The sequence below is a fragment of the Leopardus geoffroyi genome, chromosome E2 (genome assembly GCF_018350155.1).
Source record: "Leopardus geoffroyi isolate Oge1 chromosome E2, O.geoffroyi_Oge1_pat1.0, whole genome shotgun sequence".
Taxonomy (NCBI): Eukaryota; Metazoa; Chordata; class Mammalia; order Carnivora; family Felidae; genus Leopardus; species Leopardus geoffroyi.
In genome coordinates, this window is record NC_059335.1 from 61,816,429 (window position 1) to 61,838,311 (window position 21,883).

The window sequence follows — 21,883 nt, forward strand, 5'->3', positions numbered from 1 at the left end:
CAACCAGATGTCTCCACTGGGGACAATTAAGTAAATGAGCTCTGTTACAGACCGGCATGCTCTGCAGCCCATTAAAGAGAATGAGGTCCACTTGCGTGTAACAGTGTCCCGGAGTAGTGACTAGCCGCAAGGCATGACACAGGGTGTAAACAGGGGGAGGCGGCTATAGCTTTCTGCTCTGAATGTGTGTATAGCTTCAGCTACATTAAAAGCTTTGCTCACTTAATCCTCACGGCCACCTCGTGATGTAAGTATTATTAACCCCATTTTATAGAGGAGGCACAGAGAGGCCAAGACCTGGAATACTTTCTAGTATGCTACCGGCAGACTTACGCCAGCGGCCGTCTCTGGGACAAGCAATTGTGGATGGGGTTACTTATTTTTGATCTTTAACCTTTCTTTGAACTCTTAGATTTTTTATTTTTGTACTCTTAGAATCGTTAAGTCGTCTCAACTGCCATAAGTAAACTGACAAGAACAACAATGAAACCTTTGTGGGGGTGTGCCCTGTAACTCCCTTTCTAGAGACCTGACACTCTTTGCCCCAAGAGAGAACTTCGTGGCCGGGAGAGAAGGTGGGGGGAAGGGAGTTGTCGCAGTTCCTTCCAGGGCCTCTCCAGGGCCCGTTCCCCATCCTGCCTCCACCCAGACGGGAACTTCAGTGTCTAGGGCCCCTGCCCCTTTCACAAGTCGCTTGAGACCCTCAGCCCCTGCCTGGCATCCTGGCAGCCAGCCCTCTCGGAGAACCGAGATTATCATGGGGACATTGCATACTGGGAACTTCCTTAATGAGAAGGTGACAAGGTCCCTTGTGGCACCTCTAGGCAAATTAGAATAAGGTGCTTCATCTTCAAGGTCCTCATCTACCAGAAAATTGTCATAGTAAATGTTTAAATGGCTCATCTTTGGATTCAAAGTTATAACATTTGAAAACGCTTAAAAATGATAAAAACACTTGCAGTGTGAGGTATCTATGTATCAAGTCAGTGCACGGTCTGATCGGCTGTGCACGGTGCCTTGCCGATCCTGGTGACAAGGCTGGACACTCACCTGGGAGCTCATCTTGACAACCCATGGGGACCCTAGAAAGGCAAGCGTTTGGCGAAAGGCCCTGGTGGCCCATACTTACAGCCTCAGGCTCTCGTCCCTGCCGGCAGATGGAAAGGCACTGTGAGTCTGCCACCGGACAGTCTGTGTGAGAGAAAGTGAGGAGAAGGGTCCTGGTCCCCATGGCTGCAGGTTGCCCTGAGGGGGAATGAGACAGAGGAGATCAGACCCTACAATTGTGAGCCGCTACATTTCCTCCAACTTAAACACCGTCCCATGAGGTCTGCTGTCCCCCCTGGGGCCCCTCCCCATGGTCCTATCTCTCACTGGGTGACTGAGCCAGCCTGAAAAGGGGCTGCTTGATCTTACCGTTTATCTCCTCTCTAATCTAACTCTAAACGCAGCTTCCGGGCACCTGGGTGGCTCAGTCGGTTGAGCGGCCGACTTCGGCTCAGGTCACGATCTCGCAGCCTGTGAGTTCGAGCCCCGCATCGGGCTCTGTGCTGATGGCTCAGAGCCTGGAGCCTGCTTCGGATTCTCTGTCTCCCTCTCTCTCTGACGCTCCCCCGCTCATGCTCTGTCTCTCTCTCTCTGTCAAAAATAAATAAAACATTAAAAAAAAATTTAAACGCAGCTTCTGCACAGCGCCCTGAGTACTCACTGGGCCCTTAGCACCACCATTTATGGGTACGGTTTGCCAGGTGCTGGTGGCCACAGGCAATGTGACCTGAGCAGGGTCTTATGAGAGTGTGTGTGTGAGTGTGACAATTCGTGTGAATGTGTATGATGTGTGCGTGTGCACGTATGAGCTTGTGAGTCTGCATGGATGTTAGTCTGTGGGAGTGTGCACGAGTGACTGTTTTAATGTGATCTATGTGAATGTGAGTGTGCACACGTGAGTGTGCAAATGGGTATTTGTTGAAGGTGTGTGTGACATGGGCCTGTATGTGTGCACTTTGTCCCTTAGGGTGTCTGGAGGCAGATCCTGCCACTCTCTTCCCAGTGCGGGTGGTGCTGTGCCCACGGTCACCTTTGTTGTAACACAGCAGCCAGGCTGGACCCCCTGAGTGATTTTGCTCGGAAGCCTGGACAGCCTGGCTCAAGCCCCTCCTTGCCCCCTGGGATGCTGGGAGGATCATTTTCACTCCTCAATCCTGTGTTTTCATCACAATCTCAATCCCGTGTTTTCAGTAAAACAGGTAAGAGAACACAGTCCCTCCTCGTCAGCTTCTGGGAAAGATGTGTTGAGATAACGCACGCAAGCTCAGCCGCAACGTGGAGCTGGGCATCAGAGCATCACATCAACAGAGGGATGTGGCCCAAAGATGAAACATCCAAGCCCCTGCCGTTGTCTACAGCTATGACAACAGCCGAAAATGTGTGGTTCTCCACGCTGTCCTCGTGCAGACTGGCTCGAGTGGAAATGACGCCTGTTTCTGAGTTGATGTCCAGCTGATGGCTGGGGTCGTGCCCTATCTGGTACCTGAAAGGGATAAACCCTCGTTCTTACAGGACTGGGGACATGTGTCCTCCAACCACCCTCCCGGGGCATAATGAGGTACTGGGGGTTGACAAATGTAAGTATTTCCTCCGGCCAGCTCTCCAGGCACGTGGCTGGGTCTCAGCCCTGGGTGCCTTGAGCAGGTCCGAACGGCAGCAAGGCCAAGCCACACCTCCAGTCCTGCCTGATTTCCTGAGAGTGGAAGCTATCTGGGTCCTGGGCCCTGTAGGATGTGATCTCCTGGCCCACACTGATGTCCTTGGGCATTTCCACCATCTCTATCAGGGGTACAAAGACAGGGGCCTCATTCACGTCCAACACGTCCACGGTGACCGTGGCCGTAGAGGTGAAGAGAGATGCCAAGGGCACTGCATCCACCACTGTCACGTAAAGGACGTACTGCTGCGTGGTCTCAAAATCCAAGCCCTGAAGAACATAGCAGAGGGTGGTCAGGGGACTCAGGCGCATAGCTTTCCAGGACTTGGCACAGGAGGCCTCCCTTTTGCTGGCCTGCAAGAGAGCTCAGGCCCTGGCTTGCTACCCTCTGCCCGTCACGAGGGAAGGCCACAGCTTGGTATGGCGGGCTGTGTTCCAAAGATGGCCACAGAACATCACCCTTTGCACGTGCTTTCCTGAGCGCGTCACCCAGATGCGGGGCCCACGTCCCCTTCCCGTGAACCCCAGCAGGCTTCCATCATGGTTTCTCCTACTGCAGGTTGCCAGTGTCATGCATTCTGACTTCCAGGCTTTGTCACCCAAGATGAGGCACCCCGCCCTTGCTCACTGGAGCGTGAAGTCAGACAGCCCTGAGGTCCCCATGCTATGAGGAAGCTCATTTGAGCCCCCGGCCTCCAGTCCTGGTCACCCCCAGTCCTGGCCACAACTGTGGGAGAGACCCTGACTCAGAATCACTGAGTCTTTCCTGAATTCCTGACCCATGGAGGTAAAAAACTGTTCCATTTTTTAAGCCACTGAGTCGTGTGTGGGGTGATTTGTTATGTAGCAAGAGTGGCTGGTAGAAGGAGCAACCAGAAAGCTCCCATTTCTGAGCTTGGTAGGCCAGTTCTCATTTCAAAGAACTGTGGCAGAGGTTTCCTATCATCATGCACCCCTGGACTAGTCCTGAGCCAGAGCTCCCTGACGGCCACGTGTGCCCAGCCGTGTGAGTGCACTGGGGTAGAAGGCCCAGCCCCTGCCTCAGCATGGACATCATCCCAACCACGAATCTCAGAATTCCCTCTGGCCGAGGCTGGCCTGCCCCGAGACCTATTGGCAGGGCAGAAGCGGCCATGACAGGGAGTGCTCTGTGCTGAGCTGGCGCTTGGATACTTTGCACTTAACGTAGCAGTGAAGAGGGGGACTGTGGTGAGGGTTTTGGCTTTGCTGCTTACTGTGCAGCGCAAGCAGGTGACCTCACTGCTCTGTACCTCATTGTCCCCATCGTCACCTGCCCATAATTGCAGCACCTCCCTGCTGGAGTGAATACTGAGTGTGTTAGTACATAAACAGCCCGTGGCACTTCTTGGGACCCTGTGTTAGCTCTCTGTTTTATTATCCTTCACAGGGACAACATGGGTGGTGGGCCCTGAGCAGAATTATCTGAAAGAGTCCCCAGATGGTTGGGCCAGGAGTCAGCTGGGATTGGGTCCTCCTGACTTAGGCCTCAGCACCACCCGCAAGGCATGTGGTTATTCCCAAGGGGTCGATTTGCCGCCTGCTGGCACAATACTCCGGTTTCATGCAGGTCGACAAATGTTCCGGGGCATGTCCTTGGTGGAGTTCTTGATTGTTAGCCCTTCTGTCCCCCAGCCTTGTCTAGATGCTGCCTTTGGCCTGTTCCATGTTTATTCGAGGTGTCCTGGTGTTCTGGCACAGAGAGCAGTAAGTCCCCAGTCACTCCTCAGCCAAGCAGAAGTTCCCAAGATTGTCCTTCTCCCCCATGACTCCTTACATTCCCTCTTGGTGTTTTTATTTTAATTTTATTATTCTTTTTTAAATTTACAGTCAAATTCGTTAGCATATAGTGCAACAATGATTTCGGGAGTAGATTCCTTAGTGCCCTTACCCATTTCGACCATCCCCCCTCCCACAACCCCTCCAGTAGCCCTCTGTTTGTTCTCCATATTTATGAGTCTCTTCTGTTTTGCCCCCCTCCCTGTTTTATATTATTTTTGCTTCCCTTCCCTTCCCTTATGTTCATCTGTTTTGTCTCTTAAAGTGTTCATATGAGTGAGGTCACATGGTATTTGTCTTTCTCTGACTAATTTCTTAGCATAATACCCTCCAGTTCCATCCATGTAGTTGCAAATGGCAAGATTTAATTCTTTTTGATTGCTGAGTAATACTCCATTGTATATGTATACCACATCTTCTTTATCCATTCACCCATCGATGGACATTTGGGCTCTTTCCATACTTTGGCTATTGTCGATAGCGCTGCTATAAACATTGGGGTGCATATGTCCTTTCGAAACAGCACACCTGTGTCCCTTGGATAAAGGCCTAGTAGTGCAATTGCTGGGTCGTAGGGTAGTTCTATTTTAATTTTTTGAGGAACCTCCATACTGTTTTCCAGAGTGGCTGCACCAGCTTACATTCCCACCAACAGTGCAAAAGAGTTCTTTCTCTGCATCCTTGTCAACATCTGTTGTCGCCTGAGTTGTTAATGTTAGCCATTATGACAGGTGGTTTTGATTTGTATTTCCCTGATTATGAGTGAAGTTGGGCATTTTTTCATGTGTTTGTTGACCATTTGGATGTCTTCTTTGGAGAAGTGTCTGTTCATGTCTTTTGCCCATTTCTTCACTGGATTATTTTTGGGGGGGGGGTGTTGAGTTTGATAAGTTCTTTATAGATTTTGGATACTAACCCTTTATCTGATATGTTGAGTTTGATAAGTTCTATATAGATTTTGGATACTAACCCTTTATCTGATATGTCGTTTGCAAATATCTTCTCCTATTCTGTCGGTTGACTTTTAGTTTTGCTGATTGTTTCCTTCACTGTGCAAAAGCTTTTTATTTTGATGGGGTCCCAGTAGTTCATTTTTGCTTAGTTTCCCTTGCCTCTGGAGATGTGTTGAGTAAGAAGTTGCCACGGCCAAGATCAAAGAGGTTTTTGCCTGCTTTCTCCTCGAGGATTTTGATGGCTTCCTGTCTTACATTTAGGTCTTTCATCCATTTTGAGTTTATTTTTGTGTCTGGTGTAAGAAAGTGGTCCAGGTTCATTCTTCTGCATGTCACTGTCCAGTTTTCCCAGCACCACTTGCTGAAGAGACTGTCTTTATTCCATTGGTGTTCTTTCCTGCTTTGTCAAAGATCAGTTGGCCATATGTTTGTGGGTCCATTCCTGGGTTCTCTATTCTGTTCCATTGATCTGAGTGTCTGTGCTTGTGCCAGTACCATACTGTCTTGATGATTACAGCTTTGTAATACAGCTTGAAGTCCGGGATTGTGATGCCTCCTGCTTTGGTTTTCTTTTCCAAGGTTGCTTTGACTATTCGGTGTCTTTTCTGGTTCCATACACATTTTAGGATTATTTGTTGTAGCTCTGTGAAGAATGCTGGTGTTATTTTGATAGGGATTGCATTGAATATGTAGATTGCTTTGGGTAGTATCAATATTTTAACAATATTTGCTCTTCCTATTCAGGAGCATGGAATCTTTTTCCATTTTTTTGTGTCTTCTTCAATTTCTTTCATAAGCTTTCTTTTGTTTTCAGTGTATAGATTTTTTACCTTTTTGGTTAGATTTATTCCTAGGTATTTTATGGTTTTGGTGCAATTGTACATGGGATCAATTCCTTGATTTCTCTTTCTGTTGCTTCATTGTTGGTGAATAGGAATGCAACCGCTTTCTGTGTGTTGATTTTATATCCTGCCACTTTGCTGAATTCATGAATCAGTTCTAGCAGTTTTTTGGTGGAATCTTTAGGGTTTCCATATAGAGTACCACGTCATCTGCGAAAAGTGAAAGTTTGACCTCCTCCTGGCTGATTTGGGTGCCTTTTATTTCTTTGTGTTGTCTGATTGCAGAGGCTAGGACTTCCAATACTATGTTGAATAACAGCGGTGAGAGTGGACATCAGTGGACATCCCTGTCTTGTTCCTGACCTTAGGGGGAAAGCTCTCAGTTTTCCCCCATTGAGGATGATATTAGCATTGGGTCGTTCATATATAGCTTTTATAATCTCGAGGTATGATCCTTCTATCCTTACTTTCTTGACGGTATTTATCAAGAAAGGATGCTGTATTTTGTCAAATGCTTTCTCTGCATCTATTGAGAGGATCATGTGGTTCTTGTCCTTTCTTTTATTGATGTGATCAGTCACACTGATTGTTGTGTGGATATTGAACCAGCCCTGCATCCCAGGTATAAGTCCCACTTGTTCATGGTGAATAATATTTTTAATGTATTGTTGGGTCTGGTTGGCTAATATCTTGTGGAAGATTTTTGTGTCCAGATTCATCAGGGAATTTGTCTATAGTTCTCCTCTTTTGTGGGGTCTCTGTCTGGTTTTGGAATCAAACTAATGCTGGCTTCATAGAAAGAGTTTGGAAGTTTTCCTTCCATTTCTATTTTTTGGAACAGCTTCAAGAAAATAGGCGTTAACTCTTCCTTAAATGTTTGTTAAAATTCCCCTGGAATTTCTCCTGGAAAGCCATCCGGCCCTGGGCTCTTGTTTTTTGGGAGATTTTTGATTACCAATTCGATTTCTTTACTGGTATGGGTCTGTTCAAATTTCCTATTTCTTCCTGTTTCAGTTTTGGTAGTTTATATATTTCTAGGAATTTGTCCATTATTTCCAGATTGCCCATTTTATTGTCGTATAAATTCTCTTATTATTGTTTTTATTTCTGCTGTGTTGGTTGTGATCTCTCCTCTTTCATTCCTGATTTCATTTATTTGGGTCCTTTCTTTTTTCTTTTTGATCAAACTGGCTAGTGGTTTATCAATTTTGTTAATTCTTTCAAAGAACCAGCTTCTGGTTTCATTTATTTGCTGTTCTTTTCCCAGCTCTTTAAGGTGTAAGGTTAGGTTGTGTATCTGAGATCTTTCTTCCTTCTTTAGGAAGGCCTGGATTGCTATGTACTTCCCTCCTATGACCGCCTTTGCTGTGTCCCAGAGGTTTTGGGTTGTAGTGTTATCATTTTCATTGGCTTCCATATACTTTTTAATTTCCTCTTTAACTTCTTGGTTAGCCCATTCATTCTTTAGTAGGATGTTCTTTAGTCTCCAAGTATTTGTTACCTTTCCAAATTTTTTCTTGCAGTTGATTTCGAGCTTCATAGTGTTGTGGTCGGAAAATATGCATGGTATGATCTCAATCTTTTTGTACTTGATTTGTGTCCCAGTATGTGGTCTATTCTGGAGAATGTTCCATGTGCACTGGAGAAGAACGTATATTCTTCTGCTTTAGGATGAAATGATCTGAATATCTCTGTTAAGTCCATCTGGTCCAGTGTGTCATTCAAAGCCATTGTCTCCTTGTTGATTTTTTGATTAGATAATCTGTCCATTGCTGTGAGTGGGGTGTTGAAGTCTCCTACTATTATGGTATTACTATAGATGAGTTTCTTTATATTTATGATTAATTGATTTATATATTTGGGTGTCTCACATTTGGTGCATAAATGTTTACAATTGTTAGGTCTTCTTGGTGGATAGACCCCTGGATTATGATATAATGCCCTTCTGTATCTCTTGATACAGTCTTTATTTTAAAATCTAGATTGTCTGATATAAGTGTGGCTACTCTGGCTTTCTTTTGTTGACCATTAGCATGATAGATGGTTCTCCATCCCCTTACTTTCAATCTGAAGGTGTCTTTAGGTCTAAAGTGGGTCTCTGGTAAACAGCATATAGATGGATATTGTTTTCTTATCCATTCTGTTACCCTATGTCTTTTGATTGGAGCATTGAGTCCATTGACATTTAGAGTGAGTACTGAAAGATATGAATTTATTGCCATGATGTTGCTTGTAGAGTTGGAGTTTCTGGTGGTGTTCTCTGGTCCTTTCTAATCTTTGTTGCTTTTGGTCTTTCTTTCTTTCTTTCTTTCTTTCTTTCTTTCTTTCTTTCATTCTTTCTTTCTTTAATATTTTCATCTTTTCTCCTCTAGAGAGTCCCCCTTAAATTTTCTTGCAGGGCTGGTTTAGTGGTCACAAACTCCTTTAATTTTTGTTTGGGAAACTTTTTATCTCTTCTTCTATTTTGAATGACAGCCTTGCTGGATAAAGAATTCTTGGCTGCATATTTTTCTAATTCAGCACATTAAATATATCCTGCCACTCCTCTCTGGCCTGCCAAGTTTTGTCAAAAGGTCTGCCGCAAACCTGATCTGTCTTCCCTTGTAGGTTAAGGACTTTTTTTCCCTTGCTGCTTTCATGATTCTCTCCTTGCCTGGTATTTTGTGAATTTAACTATGATATGCCTTGTTGATGGTCGGTTTTTGTTGAATCTAAAGGGAGTCCTCTGTGCTTCCTGGATTTTGATGTCTGTGTCTTTCCCCAGGTTAGGAAAGTTTTCTGCTATGATTTGCTCACATAACCCTTGTACCCCTCTCTCTCTCTCTTCCTCTTCTGGGACCCCTATGATTCTGATGTTGTTCCTTTTTTTAAAAAAAATTTTTTTTCCAACGTTTATTCATTTTTGGGACACAGAGAGACAGAGCATGAACGGGGGAGGGGCAGAGAGAGAGGGAGACACAGAATTGGAAACAGGCTCCAGGCTCTGAGCCATCAGCCCAGAGCCCGACGCGGGGCTCGAACTCACGGACCGCGAGATCGTGACCTGGCTGAAGTCGGACGCCCAACCGACTGCGCCACCCAGGCGCCCCAGATGTTGTTCCTTTTTAATGAGTCACTGGTTTCTCTAATTCTTAAATCGTGCTCTTTTGCCTTCATGTCCCTCTTTTTTTCTGCTTCATTATCCTCCGTAAGTTTGTCTTTATATCGCTGATTCTCCATCCTTGCTGCCGCTGCATCCGTCCGTGATTGCAGCTCAGTTAGAGCATTTTTTATTTCATCCCGACTAGTTTTTACTTCTTTTATCTCCGCAGAAAGTGATTGTAATCTATTTTCAACTCCAGCTAGTATTCTTATTATCATGATTCTAAATTCTGGTTCAGACATCTTGCTTGTATCTGTATCGGTTAAATCTCTGGCTGTCATTTCTTCGTGCTCTTTCTTTTGGAGTGAATTCCTTTGTTTCATCATGTTGAAGGGAGAAAAGGAATTAATGAGGTAGAAAAAATTAAAATTAAAAAAGTAAAATTAAAAAATTAAACACACACACACACACACACACACACAATCGAATACGTGATGCTAGATCCTAGGTGTGTTTTGATTGTTGAAAGTGGCTTGATAGGTTAGATAAAAAAGGGGGGGAAAAAAGGAAATCGTTTGAAAACTTGAAAAAATGAATACACTGAAGTAGATAAAATGAAATGATGGAAGTAAAATAGAATTTGAAAAAAATTTACACCAAAGTAAAGAATATAGTAGAAAAAATTAAAGAAAAATATTTTTAATAAAAATTGGAAATAAAAATGAATTTTTTCCCTTTCTGTTTTCAAGAAAAAGAAAAGAAACAAAAAAGAGACGAAAAAAGAAAATTGAATAGATGGACCTGCTAACAGATTGAAATACGACTGAAATTACTTCGTTTTCCTGTAGAAGGCAGACTATGAAGCGCTTTATAGTCCGTAAAGCAAGCCGGTGGTGGGCCTTGTGTTCTTGAAGAGCGAAGCTGGCCCAGTTGGGCGGGGCTCGCTGTAACAGCTCCGCTCTCCACTAGATGGCGCTGCTAGCCTACTGGGGTGGAGTGTTGCAGGTAGGTGCGAATGCGCATGTGTGGGAGTGGTGAAAATAGCGCCGCCCAGCTATCCCGCCTGTTCTCCCAGATCAGCAATCGCGCACCGGTCCTCTGTCTTCAGCTCTCATCCACTCCCTGCTTTTTCCACTCTCCGTGACCAGGCCCCAGTCCGTAACTCTCTCCTGAGTTTTGTCTTAGACGCGGCTGTTTTCCCTGGCCCCTTATTTCCTAAAGATTGCGGCTTTGACCCCTCCCGCCCCTCTGTGGGAGGGTCCCACCGAGCAATGGCCGAATGAGCAATGGCCGAATGTCGGCTGCACCCAGGAGCCCCTGCTGGACCCCGCTGTTGCCGGTACCCCGAGACTGCGGCCAGGTGCCAGGCCGCCCCCAGAAAAGTTCGCGAGACAGTGTAGCAGGAGTGGTTTAGGGACCATGGAAAATCACAACACACATGTGGCACCAGGCTTCACCCTTAATGACCTTGTTCCAGCACCAGCGAATGTGGCCGTTCTCTGGGGTCTTCTGCGACCAGGTGGCCTCAACAGTCTCTACCAAATGTTCTTGCAGCAGTGGAACCACTTTTTCCCGTGAGGCCCAAGAACCTCCCGGACTCCACTCTGCTCCTGGGGATTCACACTTCCGACCCGAGCACCACCAGGTATGGAGCTGTGGAGTTTCAGACTCTCCACTCCCCTTGTTTACAGTCTTAATGGAATTTAAACCCTCGCCTTTCTCCTTTTTTAGTTCAGTCCCTGCGGCTGTTTCTAATTTTCCGCTTTCTCTCCAGCTGCTTTTGGGGAAGGGTGCTTTTCCCGTATTCTCCCCCCTCCCCAGTCTGCGTCCTCTCTCTGCCCGCGGAAGCACCTCCCTTCCCGCGGCTTCTCTCTCCCCCAGTTCAGCTCTCCGCGCCGCATCCCTGCTGAATTCTGTGGTTCAGGTTGTGCAGATTGTTGTGTTAGTCCTCCAATCAGTTTTCTAGGTGTGCAGGATGGTTTAGTGTTGGTCTGGCTGTATTTCATGCATGCGAGACACACAAAAAACTTCCATGCTGTTCCGCCATCTTGGCTCCCTCCCTCCCCTTCTTGTTTTTTGTTTGTTTGTTTGTTTGTTTTTGTTTATTTTTTTATGTTTGAGAGAGAGAGAGCGAGAGCGAGTGCATGGATGTGCATGTGCGCATAAGCGGGGAAAGGGCAGAAAGAGAGAGGGAGAGAGAGAATCCCAAACAGGCTCAGGACTGCCAGCAAGGAGCCCAACGTGGGGCTTGAACTCTCCAACCATGAGATCATGACCTGAGCCGAGATCAAGAGTCTGACACTTAACTGACTGAGACACCCAGTTGCCTATCTTTTTGGTTTTTTCTCTCTTTTTGATAGTTTATCTTCAGTTTATCTGGGGGAATGGGGAGTAGATGGTTCCAGGCCCCTGTGCCCACTCTGAAGACCCCTGTGGCTCAGGGGACCTGGCTTCCTGCCTCTAGGGGTAAAGCAACAATTCTAAGCATAAGGGAAGGGAGACAAATGTCTCAGATGAGACGACTGCTCAGGCATTGCTCACAATGACTCTGGAGGCCTGAGCCCTCTATTCTTGAGCCTCCTGTTCTCTCCCCACTTCCTGTCCCACTCACCCCTTCTCAGTGCTTCTGGGGCCCCTCCCACTTTTGGAGGAACCCAAATGAAGACCCCTGTCCCAGTTTAGCTCTCTGAAAACATCCCAGGTTAGTGTTTTTCTGGGAAAAAGCTGTTAATTAGGCAGCATTTCTGAGGTCCAGGGTGATGGCATGGCTGTTTTGATGCAAGGACCAGGGGGGACCCCCATCGCAGTAGAAGGCCCCCACTGGGAAACTGCCTTCCTGGTGTGAGCAGTGTGGTGTCTGCTCCTGTCTTGGTTCAGGGTGGACAGAGCCAATCGATCATGGTGGCCACCTCCTTAGAACTCACACCTACCTTGGCTGTTTTCAAAAGGCCGTTGTTAGTCTCCGGGTCCGTGGTGACAGTGTAGAGGCCTGCTCTGTCATTCAGGATGGAAAACACTGCCTTCCATGCTGGAGAGCCTGGGGCATCTTCTCTCTTCACCTTCAGTCTCAGTATCCCTGCATCCACCTTGTTTTCAAACACCTGGCCCGTGTACTACAAGAGAAGGACACAGACACTCATTCCTGACATCCTGTGTGGGGACCTGGGAAGCAGCCTGTGGCAGCCTCAAGGGATCTTCAGCAGGCTGGGCCATGATAGAAGGGTCTTTTCTTGAAGCGGGTGTCTGTTGGCCTGAGCGACAGTGAGGGGCACCTGTAAAGGCCCTGCTCAGTACCCTGGATGTGTGCGTCAGCGGTGGGGCTTCCAACAGCTCAGTGTCTATTTTCACTCTGTGCCAAAGGGACGGGAAAGGTGAAACCATGTCTCCTAACTCCTGAAGCTTGGATCCCAAAGTGTGCATGAGCCGAGGAGGATATGTCCCCATGGCCAAGTGCAGCCATTCCAGGCTCTGTTCTCAGGTTGCAGCCACCGTGAGAAGCTCCTCAGGTCCCAGCTGAGGCCACTAGCCCCGCAGGCTCAGGAGCCAAGCAAGAAGTTGGACCTAGAGTGGCTCCTCCAGCCTGTCCCCCGCACCTCGCTGTCAGGTCCCTTCTGACTCAGTCTCCATGGGGAGCAAGTGTCTCTGTCTTACATCTTGCACACGAGACTGTTAGGAGGGCTCTGCTGGAACACCTTGCAGGCTCAGGTGTGGCCCTGACTCCAGCCCTAGTCACCTTGGGAGGGACGCTGGGTTTATTGCCCAGGACTCTGTGGATGATATGGTAACGTCTACAACTGTCTCTACATTTCGGTTATAGGGAATTCAGGCATGTGAGCCTCTGCTGTTCTCTGTCTCTTTGTATCCTGGCGTACCTGTCTTGGGAACAAAGGACAGAGAAGGATGGGCTTCCTAATTGTAGCACGTCCAGCAATGGGTTCAAAAGAATTAACTCAATTATTTTTCGGATACATCTTCCAGAGTAGAGACAGTGTGCTCTCTGAGGTCAGACTGGTTCCAATTCCAGCCTATGAATGAATTCCTACGAGCACCTTCCTGTACGTTATTTACTGTGGTCCTCATATACCCCCAGAGGACAAAATCACTGCCCCCCCCCTTTCCATAGATGATAAACACAGGGAGGTCAGACAACTTCTTCTCCATTCAACAAGGCTAACTGATCTGTACTGCTGTCAGGGTAGCACCAGTGGGAGCAGACAGACCGTAATCTGTACTGCAGTTTAGGAGACCAGGGCTACTATCACCTCTGATTTTGGGGAGGGGCACAGAAACACTAAGGTCACAGCTACAGGACTGAGAAGGGGATGCTTGGGACCTAAATCCAAGGCCCACTGCCTTGAGCACATCCCTGGACTTTATGCCAAGGGTCTGGCCCATCTCCCCTGAGAGAAAGCAGCTCAGAGCCTGGGGCTCTAGACACCCAGGTGACCACCTGTCACCATTCCCAGTGGCCTGAGCAGGGCCAGCCCATGGAATCCAGACCCCATGTCCCTGGGCTTAAGCCAGGTGACCACCAAACAGGTAGGCCTTGGTTAAACCCTTCAAGGCCTGCAGGCTTTGCCTGGAACCTTCCTCATGACTCTCCTATGGCATTGGGCTGCTTAAGAGTGGGCAAGGGGGTCCAGCCTAATGGGGTCAGTGCCAGTTATTCTGTTATTCTCACTGTGTGATGCCCCTGCTCTGTAATCCCTGCTACCTAAACAAATTCCAGCCGGGGGTGGCCACATACCACGTTCTGGCTGGTGAGGTCAAAGTGCAAGTCTACCTGGTGGAGGTTATGGTAAAAAGACACCCGGCATGGCTCTCGATCTCTTCCCTCCCTCTTCTAACTGGATCAGTGGTCTGGTGTAGCAGCCACCATGAAGACAAAACTCACAAGCTAAGGAAGATGGAACAAAAAGAAGGAATCTGTGTCCCTGTGTTGCCGCTTGGTGTGCCCGGCAGCTGGGGCCTTCTGTGTGTGGATTGTGTTACGTAGAGCAATAAACCCGTCATGGTCTTCAGCCAATCCTGTTGACTTTTCTGGGTGTGTAGATGAAAGGATGTCTGCCTCGGGAGGTTGAAGTCATGCAGGTAGAATGTGTAGGCATCAACTGCTCAGTAACTTGGAACTGACAGTTGTTCTTGGTTGGTCTGCACCCTGAGCAGGTACAGATACCTTCTGTTTCCCAGTGAGACACTACTGGTGTGACTGCTGCCTGAGTTAGCACTGAGAGCTGGGAGGTTCCTGCCCTACCCTGAGCCACTGGAGAGGCCCACATGGGACTGCCCACTGGGGCCCCACTGAGACACCGCCCTTATCACAGGAAGGATGCCTGTGCCCTGCCCCCGGCTCCACACCCTGTCTAGAGAGTCCTCTCAGGCCGTTGCGATGGGGATTTGTGGTTGGAACGCAGAGACTTTGATTCCATTCCAATTGTTGCCTCAACTGAGAATACATAAAGGCACCTGGGACCTTCCTTCCTTGAGGAAATATCCAGGCAGCATCGCCAGGTGCACTGACGTGACACAAAGTGGCAAGAGGAAGGGACGGTCCTAAAGACCTGAACAAGTACAACAATCACGATGGTGAGATGAGCCGAGGATGAGCTTTGGCAGGGGGCGGCAGGTAATGGGTTTGACTGTGGTCTTCTCCGAGGAGGAGGGAAGTGCTGAGACAAGGGCATGACTGGAATGTTGAGAGACCAGCAAGGAAGCACAAAGGCCGGAGCTCAGGGAGGGCCAGTTGAGTAGTGAGGCCAGGGGGATGGGCAGGGGCTTGAGGGCCACAGGAGGGTCATGTGTCCCCTGGGAGAATTTCATCTCCCAAAGACCCGGAGTTTTTGTCTGTGTCATCACAGATGTCCCCATGCCTGGGACAGGACCTGGCCACAAGTAGGTACGAAGTAAATGTCCAATGTTCGAAGAGATAGAATGACTACGGAAATATGCACAGACAGAGTCAGGCTGCAGAGTGAGAATTAAACAGATGTATAAAGATGAGACAGTGTGAGGGAGAGGGACAGACAGACAAGGTGACTTGGATTCCTAGGGGTTTCCAGACACTGTTTTCTAGCCCTCATAAGGCTCAGCTGCCCCCAAGCCTGTCTGTCCCCCACTCTGCTTCTTCACAATAAACTCCTTCTATCCTTTTGCTCATCCAAGTGTCCTGTACCGCACGTCCTCAAAGAATCCCTGTGTCAGTTCCTGCCACCTGGGCCCGAGGTCTCTTTATTCTTAACCAGTGGGATGGGGCTCCCCGTGAACGATTGTGCCCCTAGGACAATGACATCTTGTCTGTGTCATGGACTCTGTCTTTCACACTCATCTGCCCATCTGAGTTACCACCTGGCCCAGAGCAAGCAGCCCTTTCCCTGGGACAGGGAGCGTTTCACCTTGGCTCACCACTCAAAGAAGCAAACTTCGGTGAATTCAGATCATCCCCTCCCAATACTGACCCATATACTGACAGTTTCCTGGATTGGGATCTGATCAATGTATTCCCACTCCCAGCACTACACCTGGGAGTCCTGGGTCCCCTTCCGTTAGGTGTGCAACACTCATGGGGGCGGGGGATGCTTGTATTTTCCTATTTTCATCAGAGAATGTGGTCCAGAGCGTTCTCAAACACAGCCAGGCTGAGGCTTGAATCATGGCACTGCCTGTCAACACAGTGACACATAATTCACTGTAGAACATAGGTCACGAGACGTCCATTGACTTTGGCTGGACTTACCAAAGTTGGGCGGAAGCCGGAAGGGTTAGCATTGCTGTGGGTGACTGTGATCACAGCTGTCCCTGTAGAACTTAAGCCTTCACCTTGGAGGTCAGCAGCTTGAATTGTCAGGGTGTATACGGAAGCGATCTGCAGACAAGCAGGTGGCAGGCAGCACTGGGGATGACAGATGCAGGTTTGGCTCATCTCCCCAGTGGCACCCAGAGAGTAAATGTGGAATGCCTGAGGCAGCAAACCTGGTGGACCCTCCCTTCCAGTAAATGACTGGCTCCCGGGAGCGACGGTCCTGTCAGGCACTCAAGGAGAGGCTGACATGCTGCCCCATACCTCAGCTTTCACCTCGGCTCACCACTCAGAGAAGTCAACTTTGGTAAGTTCGTACCATCCTCTCCCAAAACTGACCCAGGAGGAAAGTTTCCTGGATTGGGATTTGATCAATATATTCCCACTCCCAGCACTACACCTGGGAGTCCTGGGTCCCCTTCAGTTATGTGTGCAACACTCATGGGGGCGGGGGATGCTTGTATTTTTCTATTTTCACCAGAGAATGTGGTCTGAATCCCTGGGAAACAGAATCATTTCATTTCGTCAGTTACAGGAATTGTCTTGTGGCTCACATTTCTAATTCACCCCAGTGATACCTTAGGGCTTGCTATATGCCCAGGGCTCAAAGTCAGCCAGGCCGGTGGGGGGGGGGGGGCATCAGCGGGAACCCTGTCTGTGGCAGATAGATGCCTCTTCTGATTGGTTGGTTCATGGTCTAACAGTCAGGAGTCTGTTCTGATTGGTTGAGTGCCTATTCTGACTGGCTGGGAACCTGTTCTGATTGGCTGGTGTCTGCTCCGATTGGCTCATGTTTGTTCTGATTAGTCAGTGTTTGTTCTGACTTGTGCCCGAGCCTTACCAGCTGGGACAAATGTACATTTAACTGCACCACCGGGTAGCCCCTCTTGACCCCTGACCTGTTGGTCCAACCCAGAAGTGAGCACAGCGGTGATTCCTGTGTCCTGGTTGATGGTGAGCATGTTGGGGTGAGGCACCGAGGGGTCGTGGCTGAGGTCTTGGCCGAGGGGTCAATGGCCGCATTGTAGGTGTTCTCATGGTCATCTGCGTCCGTTGCTGTGATTTGCATCACGGAGGTTCCTGCAAGGACAAAGGGGAGAAGAGTTGATGATCTCAACAGCTAACAACTGGCAGGGCAATACAAATTAACACAGAAATCTAAAATTAAATGTGTTCTTTTTTTGGTCTATTCACTATACAGGTGACAAAAGTACTTATCAAGTGGTATAAGTTCTAGTTCAAATAATTCACCAAATTATTATAATAATTTACAAATGATTTGTTTACTTTTTCCAGAAATCTTTAGGGCGTCCTTTAAAATTTTTTTTAGTTATTTTTCTTTTTAAAGATGTATTTATTTATTTAAGTAATCTCTACACCCAACATGGGGCTTGAACTCAAGACCCCAACTGAGAACAAGAGTCGCTCATTCCGCTGACTGAGCCAGCCAGGTGCCCCAGGGCATCTTTTAAAAAATGTATTTTATTTTATTTTCTAAGTTTTTATTTCAATTCCAGTTAGGGGCGCCTGGGTGGCTCAGTCGGTGAAGCGTCAGACTTTGGCTCAGGTCATGATCTCGCTGTTTGTGAGTTCGAGCCCCGCGTCAGGCTCTGCGCTGACAGCTCGGAGCCTGGAGCCTGCAGCTGCTTCGGATTCTGTGTCTCCCTCTCTCTCTGCCCCTCCCTGACTTGTGCTCTGTCTCTCTCGGTCTATTCATAAATAAATAAATAAATAAATAAATAAATAAATGTAATAAAAAAATTTAACAAAAATAAATTCCAGTTAGTTAAAATACAGTGTAGTATTAGTTTCAAGTGTACAATATAGTCATTCAAAAATTCCACACCTCCCCTGGTACTTATCTCGACAAGTGCAGTCCTTAATCCCCGTCACCTGTTTAACCCATCCCCCACCCTGCTCCCCTCTGGTAACCATCAGTGTGTTCTCTGTAGTTAAGTCTGTTTCTTGGTTTGCCTCCCTCTCTCTTTTGTCTTTAGGGCATCTTGTGACATGGCTGTCACTGTGGGATCTTGTCCCTCATTAACATGATACTTCAGGGTGCTGAGATGTTATTAGGTGCTCAAGGGGAGGGTCAGGTGACCATTTCATATCTCATCTTTCCAGCTGTTCTACTGATCTCAGGCCTCTTGTGTCATTCTTCCTTCCCTGCCATTGTCAGGGGAGTCCCGTCTGGCCACTGGCCACACATCTGAGCTAGAGCCAAGCACGTAAGCCAGATGGAGGGAAGTGGTGAGAGAGTGGACAAAGGCAGGTGGGGGCAGTGTGTCATGGTAGCTAGAACCAAGCCTCTAGAGTTTGGTCCGCTGAGAGAACCTGAAACAGACCTGTCCCCTACGTGGGTGATCAGGAGACAGCTAGTGCTGGCCAGTGAGCCATGGTTTGTGGTAGGGCCAAAGGCAGCACGAAGATAGAAAATACAGAGAAGAGGAGGAAGAAAGCGTTAGTGGCTGTTATGGCAGGCCAGAAGGGAGAAGAAAGCATCCAGCATAATGTCCTTTCACATGAAACACCCTGTGATTTTTTGGCTTCATTTATCTTCAGTCCGAGAGAATGAGGACCTCGACATCCATTCCCAAAATGTCCGCTTGGAAGTTGTGAGCATGTGGTCCTGTCAGTGTTGCCTATGATGCCGTCACGGGAGCCGCAGGTCTAGTGTCATGTCTGGAAGTGTAACAACAGCTCCTCGATGTGTAAGTAAGAGCCTGTTGAAACCAGAGTGGCCCCCTAATCAAGAATAATCAGTCAGATTCGTGTTTGTAGGAGCATGTATTAGGAAATATGTAGGGAGAAATGGAAACTGACGCAGAAAGGGTGTATCGAGGGAGCTATGAAGTGAGAACGGCCACAAGGGGAGGAGGGTCTGCCAGCGGCACCAGTTACAGAGATGCAGAGACCAGCAATGCAGACAGGACATAGAGACAGAATTGAGGCAACCAGTGAGCATCACCTGGACAGTAGCAGACCCATGATTCCTGGACTTCCTTGGCCCCAAAAGGACCTTCTTGCTTTGTGGTCCCTGTTGGCCCCTCTTTGTGGGATCCTTTCCACCTGTAGCCCTCCCCCGTCCCGACTTTTTTGAGCAAGCCTGAGAGGGTTTCTATTGCTTGAAACCCCACCCTAAAAAAATAAAAAAATAAAAAAATAAAAAAAAGAAGAAAGAAAGAAAGAAAGAAGAACAAGTCATGGCAGTCCTTGATCTGTCCCTTCCAATCTCCAAGTGGAAACTTTCCATGCCCTGGAGCCCAGGGTGTGGATTCGTAAGATCTCCTCTGGTTTTTACACTTTAGTTTCCCAGATTCTTTGTATCTCCCCTCATTTTACTGCCATGTGTCACTAAAGCCCTCCATTGTTCAAATTAACCTGGGTGGGCTCTTTCCATCACAGACGCCTCAAAGACCACCCGGGTGAATTCAGGCTTGTTGTCATTCGGGCCTACCACTGTGATCATAGTCTCCGTAGGCTCTTCCACGGCATTCCCAGTCGAAGACGCAGCATGAAAGAAAAGCTGAAAAGCAATAAAGGTGCAGAAGAGGCCAGCCAGTGGGCATCTGTCCCACAGAAGGCCCGTTGCAGTGAGAAGCCACTTTCTTTGTCTCATGTTTCCGTTACCTGGGAGTCGGAGAAAACAGGACTTATTCCAACCTCGTTAATGTTAGTAAGGGTTGCATCTGTTGTCTCCTCAGTGTTTTCTGGTGTGATGCTCAGGGTCGAGTGCTAGCTGTCAGCTTGCCCACCTCTTCCCTTTTCCCTAGAAATTGGCTCAGCCACGCACATTGCCTCCCACGCAGCTGGAGGTGACCGTGTGACCACATTCTCATGGTGGGATCATGAGGACCGAGGGCTCTGATTTCTGCAGCACTTGTCTTTGTCCTTCTCAGGTGTGGAAGGTGGACCTGATGGGGAACTCACTTAGACTCTGTGAATGAGGGCAATGACCTTGGGAGGAGAGCAAATTGAGGCTCTATTTGGGTCTTGGTTTCCCTCAGAGGGGTATGGTGGAGAGTCTGCCGGACAAGACACCCCAGAGAGCTGTATTTAAGGGATGCTCAGCTGACATGCATTGAGAATTTACCCAGGACTAGTCGTTGTTCAAAGTGCTTTACATATATTAACCCAACAGCAAAAGGGGCTACTGAGGGGGTCACTACCACAGCCAGGGCTACAAAGTAAAGAAGTGTCAGAGCTGGGGTCTCCCCATGAGTTGTTGCGCTCTGGATCCTACACTCTTAACATTTGGAGATTGTCTAGAATGTTCCAATCTAGAGTCACACAATGCGCTCATTCTCTCTGCTCAGCCCTGTCTGGCCACTTTCTCTCCCCCTGCTGCACCTTTGTCTTTGCTGCAAGAGTCCTGTCTTTTTCCCCTCTAGAATGGGACTCTTCATTATGTGTCTTTGTAGCTAACAGCAGTGGCAGAAACTATAACGACAGTCTACATCTCCCCCCAGTATTGCTGTCTTCCCTGAGCTCAGAAGCTCGCATCTCACAGCCTCCTCACCTTAGTGAGTCTTGGAACTTGTCCACAGCTGCAGAGCTGGTTCTTAGGTTACAAATCCCAGATCTGTACCCCAGCTCTGCTCTGCTCTACCCTCTTAACCCTCCTGTGTGGTACCTGGAATATAATAGATGCTCAAAACATGTTCCATAAGTAACTTCAAAAATTAAGTGGCTGTTTGAAATGTTTAGCAAATGAGATGGCTGCCAGTGCTCCAGCCCCTACAGCCGTATAGGAGACACTCACAACATAGTGGGACTCCTGCTCTCTGTCCAAGGGCATCGTCACCTTTAGCCATCCTGTTTCTCTGTCCATTATAAACACACCACAAGGAGGTTTGTCAGCCCCCATGCCAGTGATGCTGTAGAAAACCTGGAGTTTCTTGCCTTTGTCAGATTTGACCTGAAGACAACGCAGAAGCAGAAAAGCAAAGAAGGACCCCAGTCAGGTATGAATCCCTCTCCATAGGGAACCCTAGAACGAAACCAGAGTCCTCCCTTTGCAATACCTGAGCCACCATTTTTGGGAATGGGCCTTTTTCATTCTCTCTGATGGAGATGGGAGGGATAACCCAGTCTCTCTTCTGCCTTCTGAGACCGTAGTGGGCATGAGGGAACATCAGCACCTCCATCTGGTGTCCAGAGAGAGTACCCTAAAAGGACAGGAGGTGAGGGACCATAGCACAGGCTTAACCGTTCAATGAAGCCGGCTCTTGTAAACACCCCACTGACCCGCTGGAGGGTCTTGTCGCCGCGTAGATCTTTCCCCACCAACCCCAGCTTCTGAGGCATCTTGGGAGACCCCTCACTAAAAGGCATCCATTGGGCAAGAAGCTGCAAAGCCATTGATGAAGCAGGTTCAGAACACAGGGGACAGTCTTCGGGACAATGCCGGTGGTCCAGCCTGGGTGTCACTACTCATTGTCTTGTTTCTTCCCAGAAAACAATGGCTTCCACCTCCACCATGGTCTCCAGGCTTTCCCAACACCGTCCTGTGGACAGGAAGGCTGAGAGGGGTGCTCTGAGACATCATGGGAGGGGTTAGGTGGAGTGAACATATTTTTCCTAAACCCATGAGATCAGAGAACTTTCTTGAGGACTGAATACAGTGCATGTTTTAGTCTATACCAAAACTAGGCTAAACTCTGGTATACAAACTCTTTCTGGAAACACCTTTCATGTCCACTGACAGGG

General features: G+C 48.1%; 2 protein-coding genes across 2 annotated transcripts; both read right to left on the reverse strand.

Annotated features, from left to right (window-relative positions):
- Nucleotides 1-2,487: 2,487 nt before the first annotated feature.
- On the reverse strand, nt 2,488-3,016 carry LOC123577843 (cadherin-1-like). Its single transcript, XM_045440126.1, has one exon. It carries the CDS (start codon nt 3,014-3,016, stop codon nt 2,669-2,671), a length of 348 nt encoding a protein of 115 aa, XP_045296082.1. The 3' UTR covers nt 2,488-2,668.
- Nucleotides 3,017-12,109: 9,093 nt separating this feature from the next.
- LOC123577844 (cadherin-1-like) lies at nt 12,110-21,213 on the reverse strand. Its single transcript, XM_045440127.1, is given in 7 exon segments — nt 12,110-12,214; nt 12,309-12,491; nt 14,126-14,161; nt 16,112-16,240; nt 17,074-17,169; nt 17,172-17,254; nt 19,556-21,213. Coding segments are annotated over 7 exon segments (870 nt in total). The 5' UTR covers nt 19,794-21,213.
- Nucleotides 21,214-21,883: the final 670 nt, after the last annotated feature.

Excerpts from the sequence above, each read along its gene's own strand:
- LOC123577843 (XM_045440126.1), bottom strand. The coding sequence starts at position 3,016 with ATGCGCCTGAGTCCCCTGACCACCCTCTGCTATGTTCTTCAGGGCTTG.